The sequence below is a fragment of the Caretta caretta genome, chromosome 25 (genome assembly GCF_965140235.1).
Source record: "Caretta caretta isolate rCarCar2 chromosome 25, rCarCar1.hap1, whole genome shotgun sequence".
NCBI lineage: Eukaryota > Metazoa > Chordata > Testudines > Cheloniidae > Caretta > Caretta caretta.
The window spans coordinates 12,268,324-12,292,675 of record NC_134230.1 but is presented as its reverse complement, the minus strand read 5'-3'; the positions used below and the strand labels follow the sequence as shown (position 1 = coordinate 12,292,675).

At 52.8% G+C, this 24,352-nt stretch overlaps 2 protein-coding genes and 1 long non-coding RNA gene across 5 annotated transcripts in view; 2 read left to right on the top strand and 1 right to left on the bottom strand.

Annotated features, from left to right (window-relative positions):
• Positions 1-14,361, top strand: part of LOC125627210 (procathepsin L) — a 16,226-nt gene extending 1,865 nt beyond the window's left edge. The window contains exons 2-8 of the mRNA XM_048831102.2: positions 6,905-7,037; positions 7,706-7,828; positions 8,394-8,543; positions 9,472-9,696; positions 9,787-9,955; positions 11,086-11,200; positions 12,642-14,361. Of these exons, the coding sequence (XP_048687059.1) occupies positions 6,915-7,037; positions 7,706-7,828; positions 8,394-8,543; positions 9,472-9,696; positions 9,787-9,955; positions 11,086-11,200; positions 12,642-12,741 (1,005 nt within the window). The 5' untranslated portion in view covers positions 6,905-6,914 and the 3' untranslated portion in view covers positions 12,742-14,361. The remainder of the gene's footprint in view (positions 1-6,904; positions 7,038-7,705; positions 7,829-8,393; positions 8,544-9,471; positions 9,697-9,786; positions 9,956-11,085; positions 11,201-12,641) is intronic.
• Positions 1-16,791, bottom strand: part of LOC125627214 (uncharacterized) — a 19,526-nt gene extending 2,735 nt beyond the window's left edge. The window contains exon 1 of one of the 3 annotated variants that reach the window (XR_007353952.2): positions 16,711-16,791. This is a non-coding gene — a long non-coding RNA (uncharacterized LOC125627214). Of the gene's footprint in view, positions 1-2,077; positions 2,451-15,441; positions 15,511-16,710 lie in introns of those variants that run through there. The other 2 variants (XR_012666069.1, XR_012666070.1) reach the window with 2 other exon arrangements.
• Positions 16,786-24,352, top strand: MYDGF (myeloid derived growth factor). Its single transcript, XM_048831106.2, has 6 exons — positions 16,786-16,969; positions 19,101-19,151; positions 20,687-20,748; positions 21,988-22,069; positions 22,964-23,036; positions 24,203-24,352. The coding sequence occupies exons 1-6, from the start codon at positions 16,820-16,822 to the stop codon at positions 24,280-24,282; spliced, it is 498 nt and encodes a 165-aa protein (XP_048687063.1). The 5' UTR covers positions 16,786-16,819; the 3' UTR covers positions 24,283-24,352.

The following is a 24,352-nucleotide window of genomic DNA, read 5'->3' as shown; positions in this document are numbered from 1 at the left end:
CAACAGCGGGGTGAAACCGTTTCAGCTCTTTCTGGCTGAGGTGCACTGATTCCATCGATTGGGCTGGATTAGCCAGCACCCTATGCCACATCCACACTTGACCCTGGGGTAAATGACTGTATCAACACCACCGTTCCATTCATTTTACACCTGCTTGGCCTTGGGGTAAATGATTGCACAGGGGCCAGGGAAATGGAGAATCTGGTCCACTATTTAGAACCTTACCAAAGGGTGAGCTAAGGCATAGTGCTTGCTGTTTCCACCCTCCTGCGGCAACGCTTACACAGAACGAGGGCTCGAAACTATTTAGTAAGTGCTAGCTTCCTGAAGTGACAGATCTAGCTGAATCCCTGACCAGCCCAACCCTGTATGCTCTCTGGGAGGAAAGGGGAGAGGAAATCATCTTGTTCCTGTGAAGCTGACACAGGAGTAAAGGGATCTTTGGGGATGGTCTTTCAGCCGCAGTCACAGCGGGATTCTGAGCTGTCACAGGCTTCCCAGTGCAAGGCACCCTGCCTCAATTTCCGCTCTGTAAAATGAGGTTTACTGATATTGCAACAAAGTCTAGAGGCCCCAATTAGGGAGCTGTATGGAGGATGGTTTTGCAGCTCCTTTGCCTGCTTAAGTGCTTGGAGGGAGGAGACTGTCAGATCTACCTCCCTGTAACCCTAGGCATTAGACACCTTTCCTACAGTTCTCCTGAGCTGAGTCCCAGGGGGTAAGGCCCTGAGCTGAGAATCCAAGGCTCAATCCATCACACACAGCTCTGTGTTCACTCACGCTTTGCAATAAGCCTTGATACAAAGCAACAGCCTTCTCTCTTCCCTCCCTCGGTTTCTCTGACCTTATCCATCACACGTTCTATTTCTGCCTCCGATCATACTGCCCACAAACGGTTCGACTTAGCGCTGCGGGAGGACATGTAATCGTTTTCAGCAGCCACAGCCCAGGAAGGGAGGGGAAGCACTCTACCGTTTAAAAATATTGTGGACACATTTTCTCCCAGCAGTAATTTTCAACTTGGTCTTTGGGCTGGGCTGGCCTCTGGCTTTCTGGCCAATAGGAAAACCAGCTTCCTAGAGATATTTGTCCATGATGCTTCTAGTCTCTTGCTCATGAGGAGGGTTGGATTTTTTTTCAAATCGATAAATGTCAGTAATCGTAGATGGGGAGGGGGAGGGATAGCATTGGCCTACTAAACCCAGGGTTGTGAGTTCAATCCTTGAGGGGGCCATTTAGGGATCTGGGGCAAAATTTGGGGATTAGTCCTGCTTTGAGCAGGGGGTTGCACTAGATGACCTCCTGAGGTCGTCCCTTCCAATCCTGATATTCTATGATTCTATGATTTCATCACACAGGCACAAACTGACCAAAAAAAATCCCACTGATGATGATTGAAACTGACAGGCAAAGTAGCTTGATAACTCAGAGTTTGATTTAAGGCTCTTGACTTTTTGTATAGTTGGACAGGTGATGTTGCCAGCGGGTGTTTTAATGGTTTATGAAGCTTTCACTTGTTGAATGTCAGCACCTACTGTTGTTAAATCAATATTGCCTGACCCTCCCCCCAACTTTCTGCAACTGTGAAAAATAAAAGATAAAAATTGGTTTTAAGCATTTCCTCCCTATCATTTTGCACAGCCACAAAAGCTTAAATTGATTAAAAAACCCTTAAAAATTGTCTGTTGAAATTATAAAAAAAATACAACTTGAGCTGTACCACTCAGCTTGTGACTTTTGCCAGTTAGCAGCAGCAAGCCTTGGGCTAAATACCCAGGGGACACATACTGAACTCCCAGCCTCTTCGTAACCGACCAAGCTGCAGGTCCTTGCAAGAAGCGCAGGGAGCGTCTAGCCACTGCAGAGGGGAGACTCGTGCTCGCTCAAGCTGATCTAGCACTGAGACCAGTATGGTGGATGGTGTGGCTCTGCCTAGACACCTGAGCTTGGACCCCAGTGGGCAAACCGGGTGGCTCGCCCGAACCGCTGCCCACGCCAAATGTCTGCACCTGTGAGCTCAAGCTAAGCGAGCGTGAGTCCGGCTGCTCGCCTTGGGAATCGCGCAGTGTAGACATACCCTTAGAGTTCAGCCAGAGAGGCCGATCCAAGCCCGAGGTGCAGCAGAACCAAGGTCATTGCTGGGACGCTTCACAGAAACAGCTTGGGCAGGAAGGAGTGGAAGGCGAGGGAGCTGACAACGAGGGAGGCAGTGCCGAGGGGCTGTTTGAAAGAAGGGGCGGAGATGAGAATGGGAGACAGATGCTCCGGGGTAGCGAAGTGTATTAATGATGAGGCAAATTGTACAGAAATGAGAAGTGATGGAATCGATTAGACAAAGTCTGGGCCAAAATCACTTGGGGGAAGAAAGCTACCAGAGGGGGTTCCCCTGGGCTAGCGGCTGGCGTGTGCTACAGCCCCCAGGATCTGCTCTGGATATGGAGAGAAACCTTCTAAATGTTTTTAATGAAATAAACACTGCTGGGAATTGTGTGATTATGGGAGACTTGAACTGCCTAGATACAGAGTGGAGGATAAGTGCTACTAATAACAGTAGGGCCCAGATTTTCCTGGATGGGACAGCTGACAGCTTTCTTCACCAAATAGGCGCTGAACCAACAAGAGGCGGAGCCATTTAGATTTGGTTTTGGTGAGCAGGGAGGACCTCAGAGAAGAGCTGGTTGTAGGGGACAACCTTGGCTGGAGTGATCATGAGCTAATTCTGTTTACGTTAAATGGAAGGATAAACAAAAAGAGCTCTGCAACTAGGGGCCTTGATTTCAAAAGGGCTAACTTGGAAAAATGAAGGGAATTAGTTAGGGAAGGGGACTGGACTGAAGAACTCAAGGATCTGAATGTGGAGGCGGCTTGGAATTACTTTGTCAAAGCTGCAGAAGCTCTCTGAAGCCTGCGTTCCAAGCAAAGGGGAAATATTCGTAGGGAAGGGTTGCAGACCAAGCTGGCTGAGCAGACATCTCAAACAGGTGATTGAGAGGAAGCAGAAAGCCTACAAGCAATGGAAGATGGGAGGGATGAGCAAGGAAAGGTCAGAAAGTGTGGGATACAGTGAGAGCTGCCAAAGCAAAGCTGGACCTTGCAAAGGGAATCAAAGCCAATAGTAAAAAGTTCTACAACCATATAAATAAAAAGGAAACAAGGAAAGAAGAAGTGGGCCCACTAACCACTGAGGAGGGGGTAGAGATTAAAGATCATCTAGGCATGATCCAACCCCTAAAAGAATACTTTGCCTCAGTTTTAATAAGGGTAATGAGGAGCCTAGGGGTAATGGCAGGGTGGCTAATGGGAATGAGGATATGGAGGTAGAAATGACCACATCCGAGGTGGAAGTCAAACTCAAAAACCGTAATGGGGGCCCAGATAATCTCTATCCAAGAATATTAAAGGAACTGGCACATGGAATTGCAAGTCCAGTAGCAAGGATTTTTAATGAATCTGTACACACGGCGGTCGTACCATATGACTTGAGAATGCTAATACAGTTCCTATTTTTAAGAAAAGGGGGGGAAAAGTGATTTTGGAAACTACAGGCCTGTTAGTTTGACCTCAATTGCAAGGTCTTGGAACAAATTTTGAAAGAGACAGTAGCTAAGGACATAGAGCTGAATGGTAATTGAGATAAAATATAATGTGGTTTTATAAAATGTAGATCTTGCCAGACCAGTCTGATCTCCTTCTTTGAGAAGATAACTGATGTCTTAGACAAAGGAAATGCAGTAGATCTAATCTACCTAGATTTCAGGAAGGCATTTGGTACAGTTCCACATGGGAAATTATTAGTTACAATGGAGAAGCTGGGGATTAATGTGAGAATTGAAAGGTGGATAAGGAATTGGTTAAAAGGGAGACAACAACGGGTCATATTGAAAAGTGAATTGTCAGGTCAGAGGGAGGTTACCAGTGGAGTTCCTCAGGGATTGGTTTTGGGACCAATTTTATTTAACATTTTTATTACTGCCTTTGGCACAAAAAGGGGGAGTGTGCTAATAAAATTTGCGGATGACAGAAAGTTGGGAGGTATTGCCAATACTGAGGAGGACCGGAAGGAATATCGTACAAGATGATCTAGACGACTTTGTAAACTGGAGTAACAGAAATGGGATGATATTTAGTAGTGCAAAGTGCAAGGTCATGCATTTAGGGACTAACAAGAAGAATTTTTGCTCTAAGCAGGGGACATATTAGTTAGAAGTGACAGAGGAGGAGAAAGAGCTGGGGGTATTGGTTGATCCGAGGAGGACTATGAGCCGTCAGTGTGATGCGGCTGTGAAAAAGGCTAATGCAGTCCTAGGATGCATCAGGCGAGGTATTTCAGTAGCGACAGGGACGTGTTAGTACCATTATACAAGGCACTGGTGAGACCGCATCTGGAATAGTGTGTGCAATTCTGGTCTCCCATGGTTAAGATGAATTCAAACTGGAACAAGTGCAGAGAAGGATGATCCGAGGAATGGAAAACTGACCTTATGAGAGGAGACTCAAAGAGCTTGGCTTGTTTAGCCTAACCAAACGAAGGCTGAGGGGAGATGTGGTTGCTCTCTCCAAATATATCAGAGGGAGAAATACCACGGAGGGAGAGGAGTTATTTAAGTTAAGAGCCCATGTGGACACAAGAACAAATGGCTATAAACTGGTCATCAACAAGTTTAGTCTTGAAATTAGACCGTTTCTAGCCATCAGAGTGAAGTTCTGGAACAGCCTCCCAAGGGGAGTACTGGGAGAAAAAGCCTAACTGACTTTGAGTCTGAGTTTGATAAGTTGATGAAGGGGATGGGATGGTGGGGCAGCCCATGATGGCATGTAACTGATCTGCGACTGCTAGCAGCAAATATCTCCAATGGCCGGTGATGGGACACTAGCTGGGGAGAGCTCTGAATTATGACAGAGAATTCTTTCCCTGGTGTTTGGCTGGTGGGTCTTGCCCACAAGCTCAGGGTCCAACTGATCACCATATTTGGAGTCGGGAAGGAATTTTCTCCCAGGTCAAATTGGCAGAGGCCCTGGGTTTTTTTTGCCTTCCTTTGCAGCGTGGAGTGCTGGTCACTTGCAGGTTTAAACTAGTGTAAATGATGGATTCTCTGTAACTTGAAGTCTTTAAACCATGATTTGAGGACTTCAGTGACTCAGCCAGAGATTAGAGTGTCTATTTCAGGAGTGGGTGGGTGAGATTCTGTGGCCTGCAATGGGAAGGAGGTCAGAGTAGAGAATCATGGTGGTCCCTTCTGATATTAAAGTCTATGAGTCTATTGGGGCAGTTAGGAAAGAGCAGAGGGGGACAGAACTCCCTGTGAGTGGGGAAAGAGCGTCCCAGAGGTTCCTACCTGCTCCCAGCCTGTTCCAGCTCCTCTGGGTCTCAGCCCCTGCTCCCCCGTGCCTGCTCCAACTTCTCTGGGTCCCACTGTTGCCTCTGCACCCCTCTCCCCAGGTGTGCCCAAGTTTAGAATATTTCCATTGCTGGTGTGCTCACCCTCTGCCCCAACTGCTTCCACCGCCCCTAGGCTGCAGCAAACCTGCCTGGCTGGTGCCTCACTTGGGGAGAGTCCTATTTCCTGTTGATCTCAGGCGTTGGGGAGGGGCCCATCAGTGGGCTGTCCTGGTGCGGCGGTGTTCGCGCAAATGGGGTGAGCCTGGGGGAGAACTGCCAGATGTAGTGGCATTGCCAGACTGGGTCAGATCCATGGGCCAGCTGGTCCAGGCTCCCAGCTCTGACCATGGCCAGCATCAGACACTTCAAGGGAAGGCGCAAAAAAACTCTGCTGTAGGCCAATGTGAAATAACCTGTCCCACCCTGGCAATCTCACCCTCACCCCTAATACAGAGCAGTTTGAGCCCTGAAGCCTGAGCGTTTCTCTCCCTTCTGGTTAGCATTAACTAGAGCCACTGGTTCTTCTGGTTACGCACAGAGAAGGCCAAGCCCTCCTTGAACCTTGCTAAATTCTTGGCTGCAAAATGGTGACGACCCCCTGGGGCGCAGGGCACACCAATGGCAGGTGTACGGCCGCCGGCAGCATGTTGCAATAGCCCCGCACTGCTGGCAGGGAGGAAGCCGCAGGCTGAGTCATTTCCAAGCGGCAAAGGCTGGGGGTTTTGTCCTCACGCAGAGATGCTGACGCAGCCATCAGGTTGATCTGAGTCATGATATGATCTGTGAGAGCCGGCCGTGCGCTCGGTCCTGAAGACAGCCAAGGCGCAAGTGCAGTCCCTGACCCAGGGAGCCTAGAGTGGCCGTGCGGACGGCACCCAGGGCTGTACAGAGACACAGGGCCCGGGAAGCAGAGCCGGAAAACCAGATCTTCAGACTGCTGCTGTGTTCTATTTTCTAAATCTCTGTTGAATACAGTGGGAGGAAGGAGGAAAGTGGCCAGTGTGCGACCAGCGACCTTGCAGCTGGTGGGAGGAAAAAGGGCCCAGCCGATAGCTCTGAGCCTGGATTCGTGTATGCAATACAGGGCTCGGCAGGACCAGCTGACATAGCCCCAGGCTAGACCTGGAGCTTGGGCCCCGTCCTCGGCCCCCCAGCTGAGCTGAAATCGAGGATATCATGGGCAATGGCTGACCTTTGAGGTGTTAGCAGCTAGAAACTGGACTGAGAGCCACCCACTGATTCCTGGTAGACGCTCAGCAGCTGTTCAGGTGATGGCACATTTCAGCCCTGGGCTGGATTGGAGCTGCCAGGCAGAGAGGGGTCTTTTACATGAATTTCCTAGGTCTCTGTGTTTGGAGGTTTCCCCATCAAGTTGCTGGCAATGGTGGGGAGGGGACGTCATAGCCTGAGTTACAATTGGGAACTGAAGGCAAGCTGCTCTTCTTGGCTCCTGTGCCCCTCCGTGCCCTGGCTTGGTGAGATGCCAGGATTAAACTCTTAACAGGTGCGTTTTAACCCACCCAGCCTGAGAGAGATGCAGTGGCCAATGCTGGTGGGGTCCCTTGTGGTCCTGCTGGGTGTGTCCGGGGCACTGGACCCTGCCCTGGAGGAAGGCTGGCGAGGATGGAAGGCCTTCCATGCTAAGGAGTATCCTGAAGTAAGTACTCCATCTCCTTCACTTCCTGGGCGCGCGATTTCCGCGCTCAGCTGCATTTGAACCAAACCGAGTGGCTAGAGCCTGAGCTTTCAGGATTTGGGGGTAAGGGAGAGGAAAGTGGCGAGCAAGGCCTTCTCGCAATCCAGAGCTTCTAGACCCAGCTGCCCGAGAGCGAGCAGCACCCACCAGGCCCGGCAAAGAGTTCCTGGAGAGTCAGGGTGGCTTGGCTGGGAGGTTGTAGAATCGGGATGTCAGTTACCCCTGTAGGGGAGCTCTTGCTTCCTTCCTCGCTGGGTTGTGATGGGGGATGGAGCGAACCTCAATGGCTGTAGGGGTTTGGCTTCTCCTCCCACCCTCTGGGAAGCCTCATGGCTCCCCCAGCTGGTGTGGGGTTTCAGCTGCTCAGGAGGGGTCCAGCCTCTTAGGCTGGATTTTGGCACATCTGCTCCCAGCTGGAAATAGAGAGATTCAGGTGCTAATGGAGCTGGGAAAAGGAAGGGTAGTCTCAGGGGGTGCCCTACTTAGCCAGGTGTGGGAGAGGAGGGGGACATGTGCTCTCCCCACAGACTTCAGCCCCTGCGAGCAACTGTGGTGCATGGAGAACGTTTGCTTACAGGGTGTGGGGGCCGCGGCCAAGCATAAGCAAGCTGTTGCTCCGTCCCTGGCAGGAGGCGGAAGCTTTCCGCAGGGCGGTCTGGGAGAAGAACCTGCGGCGGATCGAGCACCACAACCTGGAGGAGTCTCTGGGGAAGCACAGCTACCGTCTGGAAATGAACCACTTCGGGGATCTGGTAACCTGCCCCCCAGCGCAGATCCTGGAACTTTAGGGTGACCAGCCAGCAAATGTGAAAAATCGGGACGGGGTGGGGGGTAATAGGAACCTATATAAGAGAAAGACCCAAAAATTGGGACTGTCCCTATAAAATCGGGACATATGGTCACCTTATGGCACTTAGTTGTGGGGTGAGGCACCTGTCAGACCACACCCGAAGCCTCCTCCTTCATTTCTCCCCCGCCTCACACGACTCCTCCCTTCTCGCTGGACCCAGCAGATCCCAGCCTTCCTCCTTCCCAGGATGCCCACCCGTGACTCCGCTCCCCTCGTCCCATCCCCCTCCGTACCCATGGCTGCGGTGCAAGAGCCTCCTCCTATGCAGCTCTCCCTGGCCGCCCCATGGGCCTGCGTCCCCCTCTCTCAACATCATCAGCTGTCTGCTCCGTCTGTACCCAAGGGGGTTGGGTGCCAGGGGCAAGGCTGAGAACGCAGCTCCTCTGTTGGCCAGGAGTTCTCTGTGGCGCTGGCCGGGCGTTCCCTGTCGCGTGCTCTCTGGATTTAAAATTTTCCTTCCCCTCCAGACGGAAGAGGAGTTTAACCAGCTTCTGAACGGTTTCCTAGCTGAGCGGCACGGCGGGAAGGGGCCTCTCTTCCAGGAATCGGCTGCTCGGGAGACTCCCAAGGAGGTGGACTGGCGCGCAAAGGGCTACGTTACCCCCGTGAAAAACCAGGTGGGTGCTGGAGCAGAGAGCTCCCTGCTCGGGGCCTAGCCCCTCAGCCAGCCATGGAAACCTCCTGGCCCCAGAGCCTGGGACAAGGCAACCCGCAGGTGGGCCTGGCTGCCCATCAGAGCAGCGTCGCTGCCTGTGGTTTCCTGGGCTGACGGATGGAGGCTCCGGGCGCCCTTTGCGGCCCCTCTGGAATGTGTGCTCAGCCCGGGACCCTAGAGGACAGCCTGGCAGGTGGGGTGGCAGTAGCTAACCTGCGTGGAAGTGGTAGGCCCTTGGCCTATCCTGGTTTTCATGAAGCTCCATGGAATGGGCCTTTGCCCCCCTGGGGCCCTGCCTCCGCCTCCCCCAAGCACCTTTGCCTGGAGCTTGAGTCTGATCCAGACCCTGCTGTGCAGGAGTTGGGTTCAGTTGTTTCACGTCGGCCACATGCCCCGCCGGGTTGGGATGGGAGCTGAGACCTCTAAAAGCAGGTGGTGGTGGGAATCTCTGTCTAACAGCAACCGCCAGAAGGAACAAGTCCCAGAGGTGAGGGTCCCCGCTGCAAATCCCCAACCCCCAGTTCTGCAACAGGACGGATGGGCAGCCAGAGCACCCCAGCTGCTCTTTGCTAGTGCTGCTTCTGCTCCAGTTCCCCGGCCTCGCGTTGGGGCTCAGACTCCCTCCTGCCACTTTCCAGCAAGCAGGAGCTTGTAAGGCCCTGACGATTACCTAAGCCGACGGCCTGCATCACATAGCCCAGAGAACCTCCCGCTGGGATTCTTGCACTGAGCCCAGCAGCTCCCAGTTGAGCTAGAACAGTGGTTCTCAACCTGCAGCCCCATCAGCACCCGGCTGCGGCCCATGGGACATCCTCAGGGCCATACGGGTAAACAGCTGAGAACGTCTGAGCTAGAACCTACCCTCCACCTACCCGCCTTGCTTTCTGCAGGGCCACTGCGGGTCATGCTGGGCTTTCAGTGCCACAGGAGCCCTGGAGGGCTTGGTCTTCAAGAAGACGGGCAAACTGGTGTCGCTGAGCGAGCAGAACCTCATGGACTGCTCGAGGAGTCTGGGGAACAACGGGTGCCACGGGGGCTTCATGACTCGGGCCTTCCAGTACGTACGGGACAACAAGGGCATCAACTCGGAGCTCAACTACCCCTACTTGGAGAGGGTAACGTTGGCGAGCATGGCCTTTGGGGGCGGGCAGCGGCTTCTCCAGGGAATGCTGCCCGAGCTCCCGTTCCATCTCCTTTCTCTGCAGGACGAATTCAGCTGCCATTACAACCCCCAGGACAACGCTGCCAACTGCACCTCTCTCATGCAGATCCAGGTGGGCAACGAGACAGCTCTGGAGCTGGCAGTGGCCACTGTGGGCCCGGTCTCCATTGCCGTGGACGCCAGCACTTTCCACTTCCGCTTCTACAAGTCAGGTATCAAGCGTCCCAGAGCGTCTCTGGCCAGAAGAGATCACGGGGATAATCTAGCCCAGTAGGCTCCAACCTTTTTTCCATTTGCGGACCCCTAACCTTTTGAATGGAGGGGCGGACCCCTTTGGCAATTGTAGGTATAGTCGGCAGACTCCCGGGGGTCCGCTGACCACAGGTTGGAAGCTACCGATCTCGTCTGATGTCCTGCATAATGCAGGGCGTAGGACTTCCCTGAATTAATTGCTAGAGACAGCAGATCTTTTAGGAAACCTTGATTTAAAAATTGCCCACGAGGGAGAATCCACCATGAGGCTTGATAAAATTGTTCCAGTAGTTAATTACCCTCACTGTGAAAAGTCTGCCCCTTATTTCCAGTCTGAATTTGTTTAGCTTCAACTTCCAGCCATTAGAGCACGTTAGGCCTTTGTCTGCTAAAGAGCCCATTCTCAAATATTTATGCCCCATGGAGGTACTTCGAGACTGATAAGTCACCCCTTAGCCTTCACTTGAAGCTAAAAAGACTGAGCTCTTCAAGTCAATCACAATGGGGCATGTTTTCTGAGCGATGTTGTTATACCAACCTAACCCCCCCGGTTTATTCAGCAGTACCTCGACAGGAGGCCGTCTCCGGTCGACAGAGCTACTGCTTCTCAGGGAGGTGGAGCACCTACCCTGACGGGAGAAACTCTCCCACTGACACAGGGAGCGTCTTCGCTAAGCGCTACGGTAGAACAGCTGGAGATGAGCCCAGATTCTTTGATCGTCGTGATGGCTCTGCTCTGAGCCCTCTCCAATTTATCGACGTCCTTCTGTGCAGACCAGAATGGGACACGGGATTCCAGCACTTCGGCTCGGGGCTTTTTCACTGAGCTGTCCGGGCTCCCATCTGGAATTACTGGGTCTGTCACAGCTCATCTCCCAGGGGGCACTTTATTACCCCGTTCCACAGCGGAGCCTGCTATCTTACAGCCGGCAGGGACAAAGGACAGCTCTGTGCTGCTCTAGGGGCTTCAATCCAATGCCCTGGGGGAGCTTTTCCTTCCGATCCGCTGGGACCTCCCCGCAGGGTCTGCTTCTGCTCCGAGAGGGAGAGACCCCGACAGCTCATCTCACTCTGGCTTTGCTCTCCCCAGGAGTCTTCGCTGACAGCGAGTGCAGCCACACCGTGAACCATGGGATGCTGGCTGTGGGCTATGGCATATCCCAGGAGAATGGGACGAGCGCTGCCTACTGGATCCTAAAGAACAGGTGAGGGGGAGTAGCCAAGCGAGAGAACTCTCCCCGAGGCACACTCATGTCTGTCGCTGCATCCAAAGCTGCCTCTGACCCATGCCCACTGTGAAAATGCACCCCCCCCACACTTCCTCCCCAGCCCCCAACTGTATGTGTACACACATCAAAACACCCCCCCCCACCCCCAAGATGTGCACACTCCCCTCAGAATGCAAGTGCACACACACGTAAACTCCCCCACTGCAGGACACTCTATGCCAACTCAATCCCACCCCCCAGCATGCAGGTGCACACATGGGAACTCGCAACCCTTCACCCTGCTCCCGAACCACATGCATTCCCGTGGCCTCGGGATGGGCACTCATGCACCCCCACCCCAGAGATCTGTCTCGCCCTGGGCCTGTCTTTGGATTTTTGCTGTCTCAAAATGAAAGATCTAAGCAGCTGCCAGGAGCCAGGCGTACGTGGAGCGAGCACTGAGCAAGCCTCCCCCATCTAGCACTGCCATGTGGCTACTTTCCCCACCCTCTCCCTGGCGGCTCCTGAAATGAGAAGGCCGAGCTTGCTCGCTGACGGAGGGGTATTCTGGAGAAACGGCTCCGCTGAGGCTGCCAGGTTACTCTACTTGTGATCTAAGGCAGAGGGGATGAGCCAGTGGACAGCACCCCACTGCAGCATTTGGTCCCTTCAGTGGATGATCTGGAGAACCTGGGATCAGCCAACATACAGCTGGGTTAGGCAGATGCTCAAAGCATCCTTGAAGCTGGCCTCTAGCACGGAGGTTTTCAAACTTTTTTTTTCTGGCGAAAATTGTTGATGCCCGCGACCCAGCGGAACCGGGGATGACGGGTTCAGGGTGTGGGAGCAGGCTCTGGGTTTGGGTGGGGCCAGGGATGACAGGTTTGGGGTGCAGGAGGGGACTCTGGGGTTGAGGGGGGCTCAGGGCTAGGGGTCGGAGTGCAGGAGGGGGTCGGGGCTCTGGGCTGGGGGTGCAGGCTCTGAGTGGGGCTGGGGATGAGGGGTTTGGGGTGAGGCTTAGGGCTGGGGCAGGGGATTGGGGCGTGGGTTTACCTCAGGTGGCTCCTGGGCAGCGGCGCAGCGGGGGTGCAAAGGCAGGCTTCTCAGACATTGGGAGTCTGGAGCCAGTGCTCGGGCGGTGCATGGAGCCCTGTGGCCCCCCGGCCTGGGGGGGGTGGGGGGGGCTGCTGACTGCTTCCAGGGCGCAGCGTGTTGTCAGAACAGGTAGAGATTAGCCTGCCTTAGTCGGGCACTCCCGCCAACGGGACTTTTAACGCGGCGCCTTCCATTCCACAACCCAGTACTGGGTCGCCACCCGCAGTTTGAAAACCACTGCTCCCGCATATTGGGACAACTTTTCTCTCTCATTACAATGTTCAAACTTCCTTCAGCTCCCACAGAGATTCTTTCACGCTCTCTTCACTTTATCTTCCCGCAGCTGGTCTGAGCAATGGGGCGAAAAAGGTTACATCCGGCTGGCAAAAGGAGCCGACAATCACTGTGGTGTGGCCAATCAAGCAAGCTATCCCATCTTGTAGCCAGAGCTGGGTTTTCCTCCTGCCCTAGGCCTGCATGGCAGAAGACCTCACATACTGCATGGGGTTGTTTTTTTTTCTTCCCACAGTCTAAATGACTTGATCTTCGTCTTCAGCAGGGAGATTCTTTTTTGCTCCCAGCAGCGATTTCTGGGCTGTTTCTTAGCTGCGATTTACTTAGCTTTAGAAGCGATTAAAAGTTGTGCAGCAAATTGCTCTTGCAAGCCTGGGTAAGTCATGTTCTGGTCACGCTGCAGCATTGCTGAACGAGGCTTCGTGCTCTGTCCAACGGAGTCATAAAATAAAGAATGTTTTCCTGTCAGTGTGAAAACCAGTCTCCTTGTGGGTTTGAAAGATGATTAAAGATGCTTCTCCACAGGAGCTTTCTATGCACCTTACAAGTTCCCTTAGCCATTCGATCCCATTTTCCTCTTTAGCTAAAGCCCAAAAGCCCGTGGAGACCGTGCCAAACTGGCTGCCAACAAAACCACAAAGAAGATGACGGGAAAGTATAGAAGTGCCCGTAACCTGAGTCTGTATTATCTAAGCACTGGCTATGCGCAGGCACTGTCCAGGACCGCAGAGCTTACTGTCCTGAAGAGATGTATTTACATAACAGCCAAACAGGAACAAGGCAAAAAGCAATATAAATAGCTCCCATTACATTTGCTCTCCAGCCCCCTTTATTCAGATATGATGATGCCAGGGAGAAGGAAACTGATTAGAACCCCATCAAATTCTCTATATAAATTTTTCATTTTATTTTTATGGGGAATTTTGTGTTGTTTCATTTTCTCCAGCTGGAGGAGGGTCAGGTCCTGGCCCCAGTGGAGTAGGAAGCTGGGGCTGGGGAAGGGGGTTTGCAATGCAAGCCCACCCCATACTCTTTGGCCCTGTGTGCCAGCTTGCAATGCTACTCACTCAAATTTGGCCCAGCCATCTCCCACCGTCCAGCCACCCCGTGCACTAGGTCCCCAGGCTCAACCTCACAGGCTGTAGCTGCCACTGCAGGGGAGTTTTTGTTTTATTTTACATCTTGTTTTTTCATTTTATTTGGTATTTGCAAAAAAAACCACGGGACTATCAAAATGACCATTACCCAACAACGGTAATGTTTGAGTAAAGCAAAAGGGGAGTACTGCCCAGTGGTTAGAACTGGGAAGCATGAGAAGAGAGCACTATTGGGGCTGGTCACGTCCCATTTCTGTACCTCAGTTTCCCCATCTGTAAAGGGTTAAGAAGCTAGGATAACCTCGCTGGCACCTGACCAAATGACCAATGAGGAGACAAGATACTTTCAAAGCTGGAGGGGGGGGAGAAACAAAGGCTCTCTCTGTCTGTGTGATGCTTTTGTCGGGGTCAGAACAGGAATGGAGTCTTAGAATTTAGTAAGTAATCTAGCTAGATATGCATTAGATTCTGTTTTCTTTAAATGGCTGAGAAAATAAGCTGTGCTGAATGGAATGTAGATTCCTGTTTTTGTGTCTTTTTGTAACTTAAGGTTTTGCCTAAAGGGATTCTCTATGTTTTGAATCTAATTACCCTGTAAGGTATTTACCATCCTGATTTTACAGAGGTGATTCTTTTACTTTTTCTTCTATTAAAATTCTTCTTTTAAGAACCTGATTGTTTTTTCATTGTTCTTGAGATCCAAGGGTTTGGGTCTGTGTTCACCTATGCAAATTGGTGAGGATTTTTATCAAGCCTTCTCCAGGAAAGGGGGTGTAGGGTTTGGGGAGGATTTTTGGGGTGGGGGGGGGAAGGACGTTTCCAAGCGGGCTCTTTGCCGGTTATATATCTATTAGACGTTTGGTGGTGGCAGCAATAAAGTACAAGGGCAAAAGGTAAAATAGTTTATACCTTGGGAAAGTTTTAACCTAAGCTGGTAAAAATAAGCTTAGGGGGTTTTCATGCAGGTCCCCACATCTGTACCCTAGAGGTCAGAGTGGGGAAGGAACCTTGACACCATCCATGGCAGGTGGATGATAATACCAACCAAATGCCCTGCCGTGGTGGGAGGCTTTCTGTTTGTAAAGCCCTTTGAGCCCCACAGTGAGGTCTCATGTGCTTGGACCCCTTTCCCATCACTCCCGCCCTTCTAGGCTGTATTCCTTACTTGTTACCGAGGCAGCAGGTGGCTGTGTGTGAGGACTAAAGCTCTCAGCTGAAAGCTAGAGTCTGGGAGGGAGGCTCCCAGGGGAGGCCCGTGCCAGGGAAGGCCAGAGAAGCCAGCAAGACTGGTGCTTCGTGCCTGAGACTGTTCAAATCTGTGTGTGTGTCCAGAATTCTGCTAAATGAGCCTTGTTACTGCTGTAGCTATTCTAGCCTATTCTCAGGACGCTGCACCGAAGCTGCCCTGTGCCTTGGAAGCCTGGTTTGACAAGTTGCTTTGCAGCACACAACACTCAACCCAGCTGGTGTCCTTCATGCTAAGCCTCCTGAGATTTATGAGAGAATTAGCAGCTCCTTCAGCTTTATTTGCCCCTCGCTCTATGAAATCGCAAGCTGTACTTATGGTATAAATCAAGCATTTCATAGCCAGCTTCAGAAACAGTTAGATTGATTTCTGCGCTTACAGGCAGGAGAGCTGGCTCTCCGCAGCACCTCTGTCAAGGAGCAGCCAGTCCCTCATTTTTAGTAGGGGGGCCTGGGCTGCTTAAGGTCGTTGCATGAGCATATGAGCCAGACCCAATGGACACTGACCTGAAAGAGATGGAGGGATAAGGTGACCAGATGTCCCGATTTTATAGGGATAGTCCCGATATTCGGGGCATTTTCTTATATGGGCACCTATTACCCTCCACACTCTGTCCCGATTTTCCATACTTGCTGTCTGGTCATCCTACGGAGGGAAGAGGAGATGTTTTATTTTATGGTATGGGGCTGGCAGGACTAATTTAGTGCTGGCCTATTTGACAGCCCTGGAGAATGAAACCCTCTCTTTATAAAACGTGGGCAGCGAGCAGCAGTACAAGCTTCTCCTATGGTGTGCGGGCAACATAGTGACCGTAGGGGGTGAAAAGGATGCATTCGATCCAGTGTTGTTGTAGCCATGCTGGTCCCAGGATATTAGAAAGACAAGATGGGGGAGGTAACACCCGTTACTGGACGTCTGTTTGTCCAGCAGAAGATATTATCTCACCCATTCAATCCTCAACTCCTCCGCAGGCCCCTTGCCACGTTGCTACTGCTCCAGAAGGGCACCGTGGCAATGGTGATGCACGTGCCATTCCGACCAGAAGAGGAGGACTCGTGGCACCTTCGAGACTAACCAATTTATTTGAGCGCGAGCTTTCCTGAGCTGCAGCTCACGGCACCGGATGCATTCATGAGTGGCGTTGCTGGGGTAAGGTCACCACTGATCACCTCGCCACTGCCCAGTGCCACAGGTCGGCGGCTCTGCGAACCCGCTCCGGGCAGCGCCAGGGGAGAAAGCCGGCGCCCTGGCAGAAGGAAACCGCCGGCGCCACAGCTCTACCTCTGCGAAGAGAAGCTGCCGCACGCCTGGCGAACGTCGTCCCCACGAGCCCTGCGCGGTGCCCGGGCGGCACCCCCGCCGCGCCGCTCCTTCCCGTGTGCGGCTACGAAAGGCCACGGCGGCCGCAGAACCGCCCCCGCACGCCCCCGTGCAAAGCCAGCCCCCCCTGCCCCGCTCTGCAAACAGTGCGCTGGGCCTCCACTGTGCAAACACCGCCTCCCTCGTGCAAGCGCCCTCGTGCACGCACTGGGCCATTGCCCTCGTGCAAGTGAAGCGCCCTCGTGCACGCACTGGGCCATTGCCCTCGTGCAAGTGAAGCGCCCTTGTGCACGCACTGGGCCATTGCCCTCGTGCAAGTGAAGCGCCCTCGTGCACGCACTATTCCCCCACACCACGCTGGCTCATGGCAAGGCGGGGGGCCGGCCTCCCCCCCTTGCTGCCCTGAGGGCTCTAGGGAGTAGAGTCCCCAAAGGGTTAATCTACCCGCCAGGTACCTCTGCCCACATCCAAGATGGCCGCCTGGGGATGCGCCTCACGTGGGCCGGCTCGGCCTCGTTCTGAATTGACCCCTCCGCCTCGCCGTACGGAAGCTTCTCTTCCAAGATGGCGGCGCCCAGCGGAGCAGGCGCCAGGCGGCTCTGGGCCGGGCTAGTCCCCGTTCTCCTCCTGTTCGCCGCGGCCGAAGAGGGGCCCAGCACGGCCGAGTTCGACGTGCGGCCCGGCGGGATGGTCCATTCCTTCTCCCGGAGCCTGGTGAGGGGGGAGGGCGCAGTATCCCCCTCCCGGATTGGCTGAGCCGCACGTCGCTCAAACGTCCCGCCACTTTGATTGGCTGAGAGCCAGGGCGGGAGGGGTGATGACGCGGCACTGGGAAACAGGGCGGGTCTCAATGTGGCCGGGTCCGGGCCGCTTCCGGCCAAGCGGCTCCTGGCGGGGGCAGGCGCCGGGGGGGGGCGGTCCTGAGCCGGGGGGCGGGGCACCGGGCCTGTAGCCCCGCCCCCACGCGGCAGTCTGGAGCCCCTCCCCGAGTTACTGGGGGGGAGGGTCGCTCCATGGGCCCCTCCCCAGTGGTTTTTTGGGGGTAGGGCCCTATTCACCTGTATCCCTTTCCATAGGAAGAGGTAACCCCCCCCCCATACACACCCAGCCCCCACCAAAGGCCTGGGGTCCTGTGGGCCCCCCCCCCAGGTTTTCAGGACAGAGGGTTCCTATGAGGTCCCCCCCCCCACGTGTCCCCAGGAGGGCGCTGCGGTGTCTGTGACTGGACCCCTGCCAACCCCCAGTGACCCACAAGTGTCCTGCATCTGAGCCCTGCAGAGACTGCGCCCCCCACCCCCGTCGCCAGGCTGCACTGGAGGCTGCATGAGGGAAGGGCCGCGCCAGTCAAGTGCGGCCTCCAGGCTAAGGGTTCCCGGGCGTCTGGTTTTCGACTGGAACGCCCGGTCGAGAAAGGACCCTGGCGCGCAGGCGCCAACTTCCCTTGGCGCCGGTGGGCGCTTGCGTCCCCACTGCTCCGCCCCCTCCCTGTCCCTGTTGGACCCCTCCCCAAATCCCCGCCCCGGCCCCGCCTCTTCCCCGAGTGCCCCACGTTCCTCCTCCTCCCCTCTCCCTCCCAGCGCTTGCCGCGCAAAACAGCTGTTTCACGGCGCAAGCACTGCGAGGGAGGGAGGGAGAAGCAGGATGCGACGGTGTGGTCAGGGGAGGAGGCAGAGATGAGCTGGGGTGGGGAGCTGCTGGTGAGTGCAGAGCACCCACCAAATTTTCCCCGTGGGTGCTCCAGCCCCGGAGCATCCACAGAGTCGGCGCCTATGCCCTGGCGGCTCCATTAAAAGTCCGGTTGGCGGTGCAGCGGGGGCCTGGGGCTAAGGCGGGCTTCCTACCTGCCCTGGCTCTGCGCTGCTCCTGGAAGCCGTCGCCAGGTCCCTGCATCCCCTAGGCACTGGGGCGCCCAGGGAAGCTCTGCGCACTGCCCCAGGGCCGGCTCCGCAGCTCCCCCTGGCTGGGAACCACGACCAATGGGAGCAGCGGGGGGTGGCGCATGTGGGCATGAAGGCACCTGGAGTGGCTGCCCATGCACCTAGAGGCCACAAGGACCTGGTAGCCACTTCCTCAGAGCTGCAGTAAGTGCCGCTGGGACACCACACCCCAACCCCCTGGCCAAGCCAGGAGCCTCCTCCTGCACCCCAAACCCCTCATCACTGTCCCCACCCTCAGCTGGAACCTTCACCCCCCTGCATCCCAACCCCCTAGCCCAGCCTGCACCCCAAACTCCTCATCCCCAGCCTCACCCTAGAGCTCACACCCCCTCCCGTGCTCCAAACCCCTCGGCCCCAGCACAGAGCCCCCCACACCCCAAACCCCTCATCCCTGGCCCCATGTGACAGCCTGCATCCCCAGCTGGATCCCTCACCCCTTCCTGCCCCCCAAACGCCCGCCCCACCCTGGTGAAAGTGAGTGAGGGTGGGGAAGAGTGAGCAATGGAGGGGGGGGTGGAGTGAACGGGGTGGGGCGTAGCCTCAGAGAAGGGGCGGGGCGGGGCGGGTTTGTTCGGTTTTGTGTGATTAGAAAGTTGGTAACCTTACTCCAGGTAGCTTACCCAAGCAGGGGCCTTGCTGCATGAACCCAAATAAACTTGATCCTGTGCATATAGGAAACAAGATATTTAGCCATGTTTTGGGGGAATTGTGAGCACTTCACCCCTTCCTCATCTTTGGAGAGAAAATTTAAGGGCTTTTGGCAAATCAAAACCTAAATTCCCCCCCGCTTTTCCAGGTTACATATGTTCTGTGCAATGCCAGGCAAAGTGCATATGCTCAGCAAGTAGCTAGTACCATATCGTGACCTGTTTCAGAAAGACAACTGACTTTTCTCTGCTGTTTTCAAGGGGGATCACACCTGCACGTTCACATACGCTTCTCAGGGAGGGACTAATGAGGTGAGTTATTTGAGCACTTTGCTTAAGAAACACAGGTGCAGAGGCTCCAAGAAAGTCGAATAAGAAACCTCTCAAGAGGTCTGTATGTAGGATGATTGTATCTAATCACTCTGTTCACCATTTTTCTGGGTCTCTGGAGAACATTAGTATATTTAGATTCCTAGACCTTGCAGTGTAAGAATAAGGAACAGTTGCATCTCTCTTTCTGTGCATAGAAATGATTTTATAAAGACCTCTGTTGCTACCACAGCAACCCAAAGTGTTTAAACGTCTTGAGATACCCCCCTCCCCCCCGCAAAAATAATGAATGACTTAAATTAATAAGTGTTGGGTCTTTTCCATTGCCTTCTGATTGTTGTGCCTTTAGGATTCGTGTATTCAAGCTTTTCTCCACAACCACTAGGGCTAGAAATTTGGTTACAAGAGTCTCTTGTAATCCCCTGACTCAAGGAGCTGGGGCTTTAAAAAATCAAACAAATACCATGAGAGTTGGAAACACTGCATGTCTGCAAAAGAGAATCACCTGTGTCAACCTCACCTGTGGATGAAGTCTGTGTGTGCTACAATAAGGCTGTGTTTAGCAAGTCCTGGATAACTGGAAAGCTTATATAGCTTTGTGGTTAGTTTTGCTTTTTTGCGGGTGTCTCTCTAGAAGAGCGTGGCATTTTCAAACCCCTTACTGGTACTGGGAAAATGTGTGTGCAAACAACCAGCAGGCTTTCTGTTCTTAAAGATGCTTGAAGACTTTATTATTCCTTGTATTGCAATAGTACATAGGAGGCCCAGGCGTGGATCATGGCCCCATTGTGCTAGGGGCTGTACAAACACAGAACAAAATGAGTTTAGATTCTTGTGGCAGTTTCCTCTGGAGAAGGGTCCGCCTCTGACCCTCTTCCTGTAACATGAATGGGGTTATGGCTTTTCTAAGGTGGGGCATGGGGGGGCTGCTGCTGCTCCACTCTTTTATTGATACTGGCAAGAAGCGGAGCTAGAGGAAAGGGGTCCCCTGTGATCCACCCACTAGAAGTGAAGTATTAAAAAGAGCCACAGGTAGTTAAGTGGCAAACGGTGTTTAACTGTGTGTGTGCAGTTTTAACAAATCACCCTTTATCAATGCAAAATTTGTAATGAAAGAGGTGCCGGGGCTCAAGAAATTTTTTTACTTACATAACTGATGCGCCTATCCAAGAGGTGCCAGGACTCTGAATTGCTAATCCCTGAATTGCCAATGCCAGGGCTCTGAACTGCCAAGCCTAGAGGCCCCTGGGCTCAAGCAAGCCCTGGCACAAATTAGGCACTACCCTTCGTTTGAGAATCATATTCTGCCCTTCTCAAGCTTTCCCTCCTCATGCAATAAAGCCACAATATGAAGAATGTGACTTTAAGTTTCCAGTCTTGGTCTTTCTCATGAGATCCCTCCCCGGGAGTGTCAGTTGTATCTGGGGAGGCTTGTGATGTGCGTAGCTAGCATCATTGCATTGGGCATGACTGTAAATGCTACCAAGATATACTGTTCAGACCTTTTCTCTCCACAGCAATGGCAGATGAGCATTGGAGTCAGTGAAGATGACAAACTCTTCTCCTGTTCAGTGTGGAGGTGTGTTGAGTCATTTAAGAATATGCCGTGTTCTCTGTACCTGGTCCTTTGAATCCCCTCTGCTCTCAGTATTCAGTTCTCCAGAGAGACTCTCTGTTTGGTAGACTCTGCCCCACTTTGCACTCTCCTGCAGAGATCTGAGGCTTTTGGGTCGTTTGGGAATATGTTTGGATCTGTTAGGGCTCAGTTTCAACTCCAAATTGCTGCCCCTTTCCTTTGTTGGGTGGCGTGTCCCTCCTCATGCCGCAGCTGGGATCTTCTACACTGAGGCCTGGTCTCCACTAAAAAGCTAGGTTGACCCAGCTACATCGCTCAGGGGTGTGAAAAATCTACACCCCATCACAACTTAGCTGTGCTGACCTAACCCTCAGTGCAGACAGCGCTAGGCCGACGGAAGAATTCTTTTGTCGACCTAGCTCTTGGAGGGGAGGATTACCTTCGCCAGTAGGAGAACCCCTCCCATCGGCATAGGTAGTGTCTACACTGAAGCGTTCAAGTGTAGACAAGCCCTCAGACTTAGTTGGCAGCCAGGATTCAGGGTGTAGATAAACCATCACACGCTTTCATGCTAGGTGGTCTTTCCCCTTCACAGTCCCTCCCTAGTGTGCTGAGGCACTCCTGGAGAGCACTGTCCCAATTAAATGAATACAGTAATAGCTGGTTTGCAGAATCACCAGACTTGGAGTCCCTGGTCACAGATTAGCCTAGCTGGATTCAGGCTAGACCCTTGTGCACATTATTAGCGGGCTTTTGCCCCCAGAGGAATCTTCAGGCTTCCAGCAGTCTCCTTATCCTGGCAGCAGTTTGTAAACCCTGCCGTCTCCTAGCCTTTCCTCACTAGGCGGAAGTACAGGAGAAAGGTGAGGTACGTTCCTGAAGGAACAGTACACCCTGTGATCGCTACGCATGCTCTCCCTGCACCTCTGTCTTTTCTTGGGCCGGGCCAATTCACAACAGGGACACCCAGCCCACAGCAGAGACCTGCTTTCTTTCAGAGCATTTCTTCCCACCCCTGTTGGCCAGTAAGAGAGATACACTTCACCTCCTCCCTCGCCTGAGCACGATGTCTGTAATGCTTCCACCCACTAGCTGGGGAAGCCAGGGGACGAAATTCAGATCCTGATTTCCCTGAGTGGCAGTGATGTTCTAATTGCCGGGCCGGCAGCACACTCCTATTCTGTGCCTTCTGGATAACCTTTTCCCTCTTTCAAAGTCAAAGATTTTGCTCTTCCTTTTCAGGCCTCAGGGAAAGTCTTATCTCTTCTTTACCCAGTTTAAAGCTGAAGTGAAAGGAGCAAAAATAGAGTATGGCATGGCTTATGTAAGTCCCACCTGATTACTTTGAATGGGCATATGGGAGACGGGCTATAAATCGGAATGTTCAGACAGCTGTAGTATTAAATGCGTACAATGAAATCATTGCTCAGTTGTGCACTGAATTAAACCATGGTTCTGGTCAGAAACGTGGCTACAAAGGGACCCTCGTGCAGCATAGAGTACCTGCTCCCTGAAAGTTTTTGACTAGTTGCTGGCTTTATGGACACCGGTTGCTACTCTTGTCAGTAGTTCAGAAGCAATGCTGCTATGGGATACTTGGCGGGGGGGTGGCAGCGGAGAAGAGGGGAGTTTTGGCCCAATCCATACAACATTCATTGTGCAGTGGGTAAAGCATATGTTGGACCCGTTAAAAGATACAAAAGGTTTATAGAGAACCACAGAAATGAGAGAGAGAAGACTTTCTACTTCTGTGGTTCACAGCTTCTTCAATACTGCAAACCCATGTTCCAACAGAAACAACGTTTTCTCCTCCTCCCCCACATTTTATGTAGCCATTAAGAAAGGAAGGGTGCATATAACCCCATGGAACCTGTTTATGACCCCCATGGTCCAGTCCATTCCTCACACCGTACTCCTGGCCAGTGCAGCATTGTCCCCTGCCTGCTATTCTGCAATGCTTTGCCCTATGCAGTTCTAAATGTCTCACATGATGAGCCTTCCCAGCACCTCCCCAGGGAAATAAATTCAATAGGAACTAGGACAAATTCCCAGAGATTGGCCTTTAAATTTCCTTTGCTGATTTAATCCCTTGACCCTCGTTGTTACAAGCTACAGGAGCCAAAGCAATCTTTGGCAGTGAAGCCAGTTGATTGTTTTGTTTAACATGGAAGCTCTCTGGATTAGCTCATATGGCAAAATTTATTTGTTCCCATTTCAGTCCCAAGCTGCAACGGGTGGACAGAGCGATATCCCCTTAAAGGCGGAGGAATTTGAAATCACCGAAACCACAGGTATGTAGCTATCTAAAGAGCAGAGTGTCAGAGGGACTCGTGAGGGCAATTAGGTTACTTATCCAACACGAGAGATCTCTGTATATCCTGGGGAAAAGGCATTCTGTTGCAAATAGGCAACAGAAGTATGGAAAAACTACATACACTACCCAGCTGATGGTTAAGATATATTTTAATCTACTGCTGGAGCTTGGCAGTCCAATAGGAGACTGATGGGAAAAGGCACCTGGGCCCTGGATGATTCTGAATCACAGGTGGTGTGTTAATGGTAACGATGGATCCTGAGCTCTTTGGGGTAGGAACTGTCTTTTTGGTGCTTGGCTGTACAGCACGTAACAAAGTGGGGCCCTGATCCCTTCCTGGATCCCATAGGTGTTACCACGCTATGTAAGTGCAGGGGGGACAATGACTTTATTAATAAGCCTCTAGTGCGGGGGGTTCTCAGGGCAAGTTTTTTGGTGGCCTCAGTGTGTGGCCACCAACTCTTCCTGGTGGCTTCCCCGAAAATACTTAATTAGCTTTAGGAAAAAACAAATAAATATGCCCATAGCCATGTCCAAATCATTGTAATTTATTTATTGCTAGCTAGTAAGTCTGTTATGAAAAGTGGTATTAACAAGCATACAAGTATCGCTTTTCACAGCAGACTTACTTAAGCTCTGGATGGAAGGGTTGGGAGAGGCAGCGGGGGGAGCCCGAAGCCCTGTGGCCAGAGCCTGCTGCCTCTCTGTCCTGCCACCCCAGAGCTGAAGCCTAAAGTCTGAACCCCATCACTCCTGAGAAGGTGGGGAACTCACCAGCTGCCTGGTCCTCCAGCATTATGCCCCAGATGTCTCCACAGGGGGAGCAGGGCCTAACCCCTGCTGGCAGCCCCAGCAACCAACACCAAGGTGGTGCATCTTGGAGCAACAGGGAGGGGTCTCTACTTCCCTACCCTCCAATAACAGTCCAGGAGGCTGTGGCTGCAAGAAAAGTCCCTGGTGGCCACATGCGCCCATGGTGGCTGCATTTCAGAAATGCTGCAAATGCACTCCACATCGTAGAAGGTGATCAGTGCAGTTCAGTTTTTGATTTGCCCCCTCGATCTCTTGGAAGGAAGCGGGGGTTCTAATAGTTGATGCTTCATTGTCCATTTACTCCCTGTTGTGTGTTTTCTCTCATTCCAGTGGCTCACAAAGAAGGCAAGTTCCGTTCCGAACTGTCCAAATTAGTGATTGTAGCGAAAACGCCCCATGACGAGTTGTGATCCGGGGACCTAGGGAAGGGGCTTGTCTCTCAGCTGGAGAAGCTTGATGGATAAAGGGGACTTGTTCTTA

Coding starts and splice junctions, on each gene's coding strand:
- MYDGF (XM_048831106.2), top strand. CDS start 16,820: ATGGCGGCGCCCAGCGGAGCAGGCGCCAGGCGGCTCTGGGCCGGGCTA. Junction 19,152..20,686: donor CTCAGGGAGGGACTAATGAG/GTGAGTTATTTG, acceptor TTCTCTCCACAG/CAATGGCAGATGAGCATTGG. Junction 22,070..22,963: donor TAGAGTATGGCATGGCTTAT/GTAAGTCCCACC, acceptor TTCCCATTTCAG/TCCCAAGCTGCAACGGGTGG.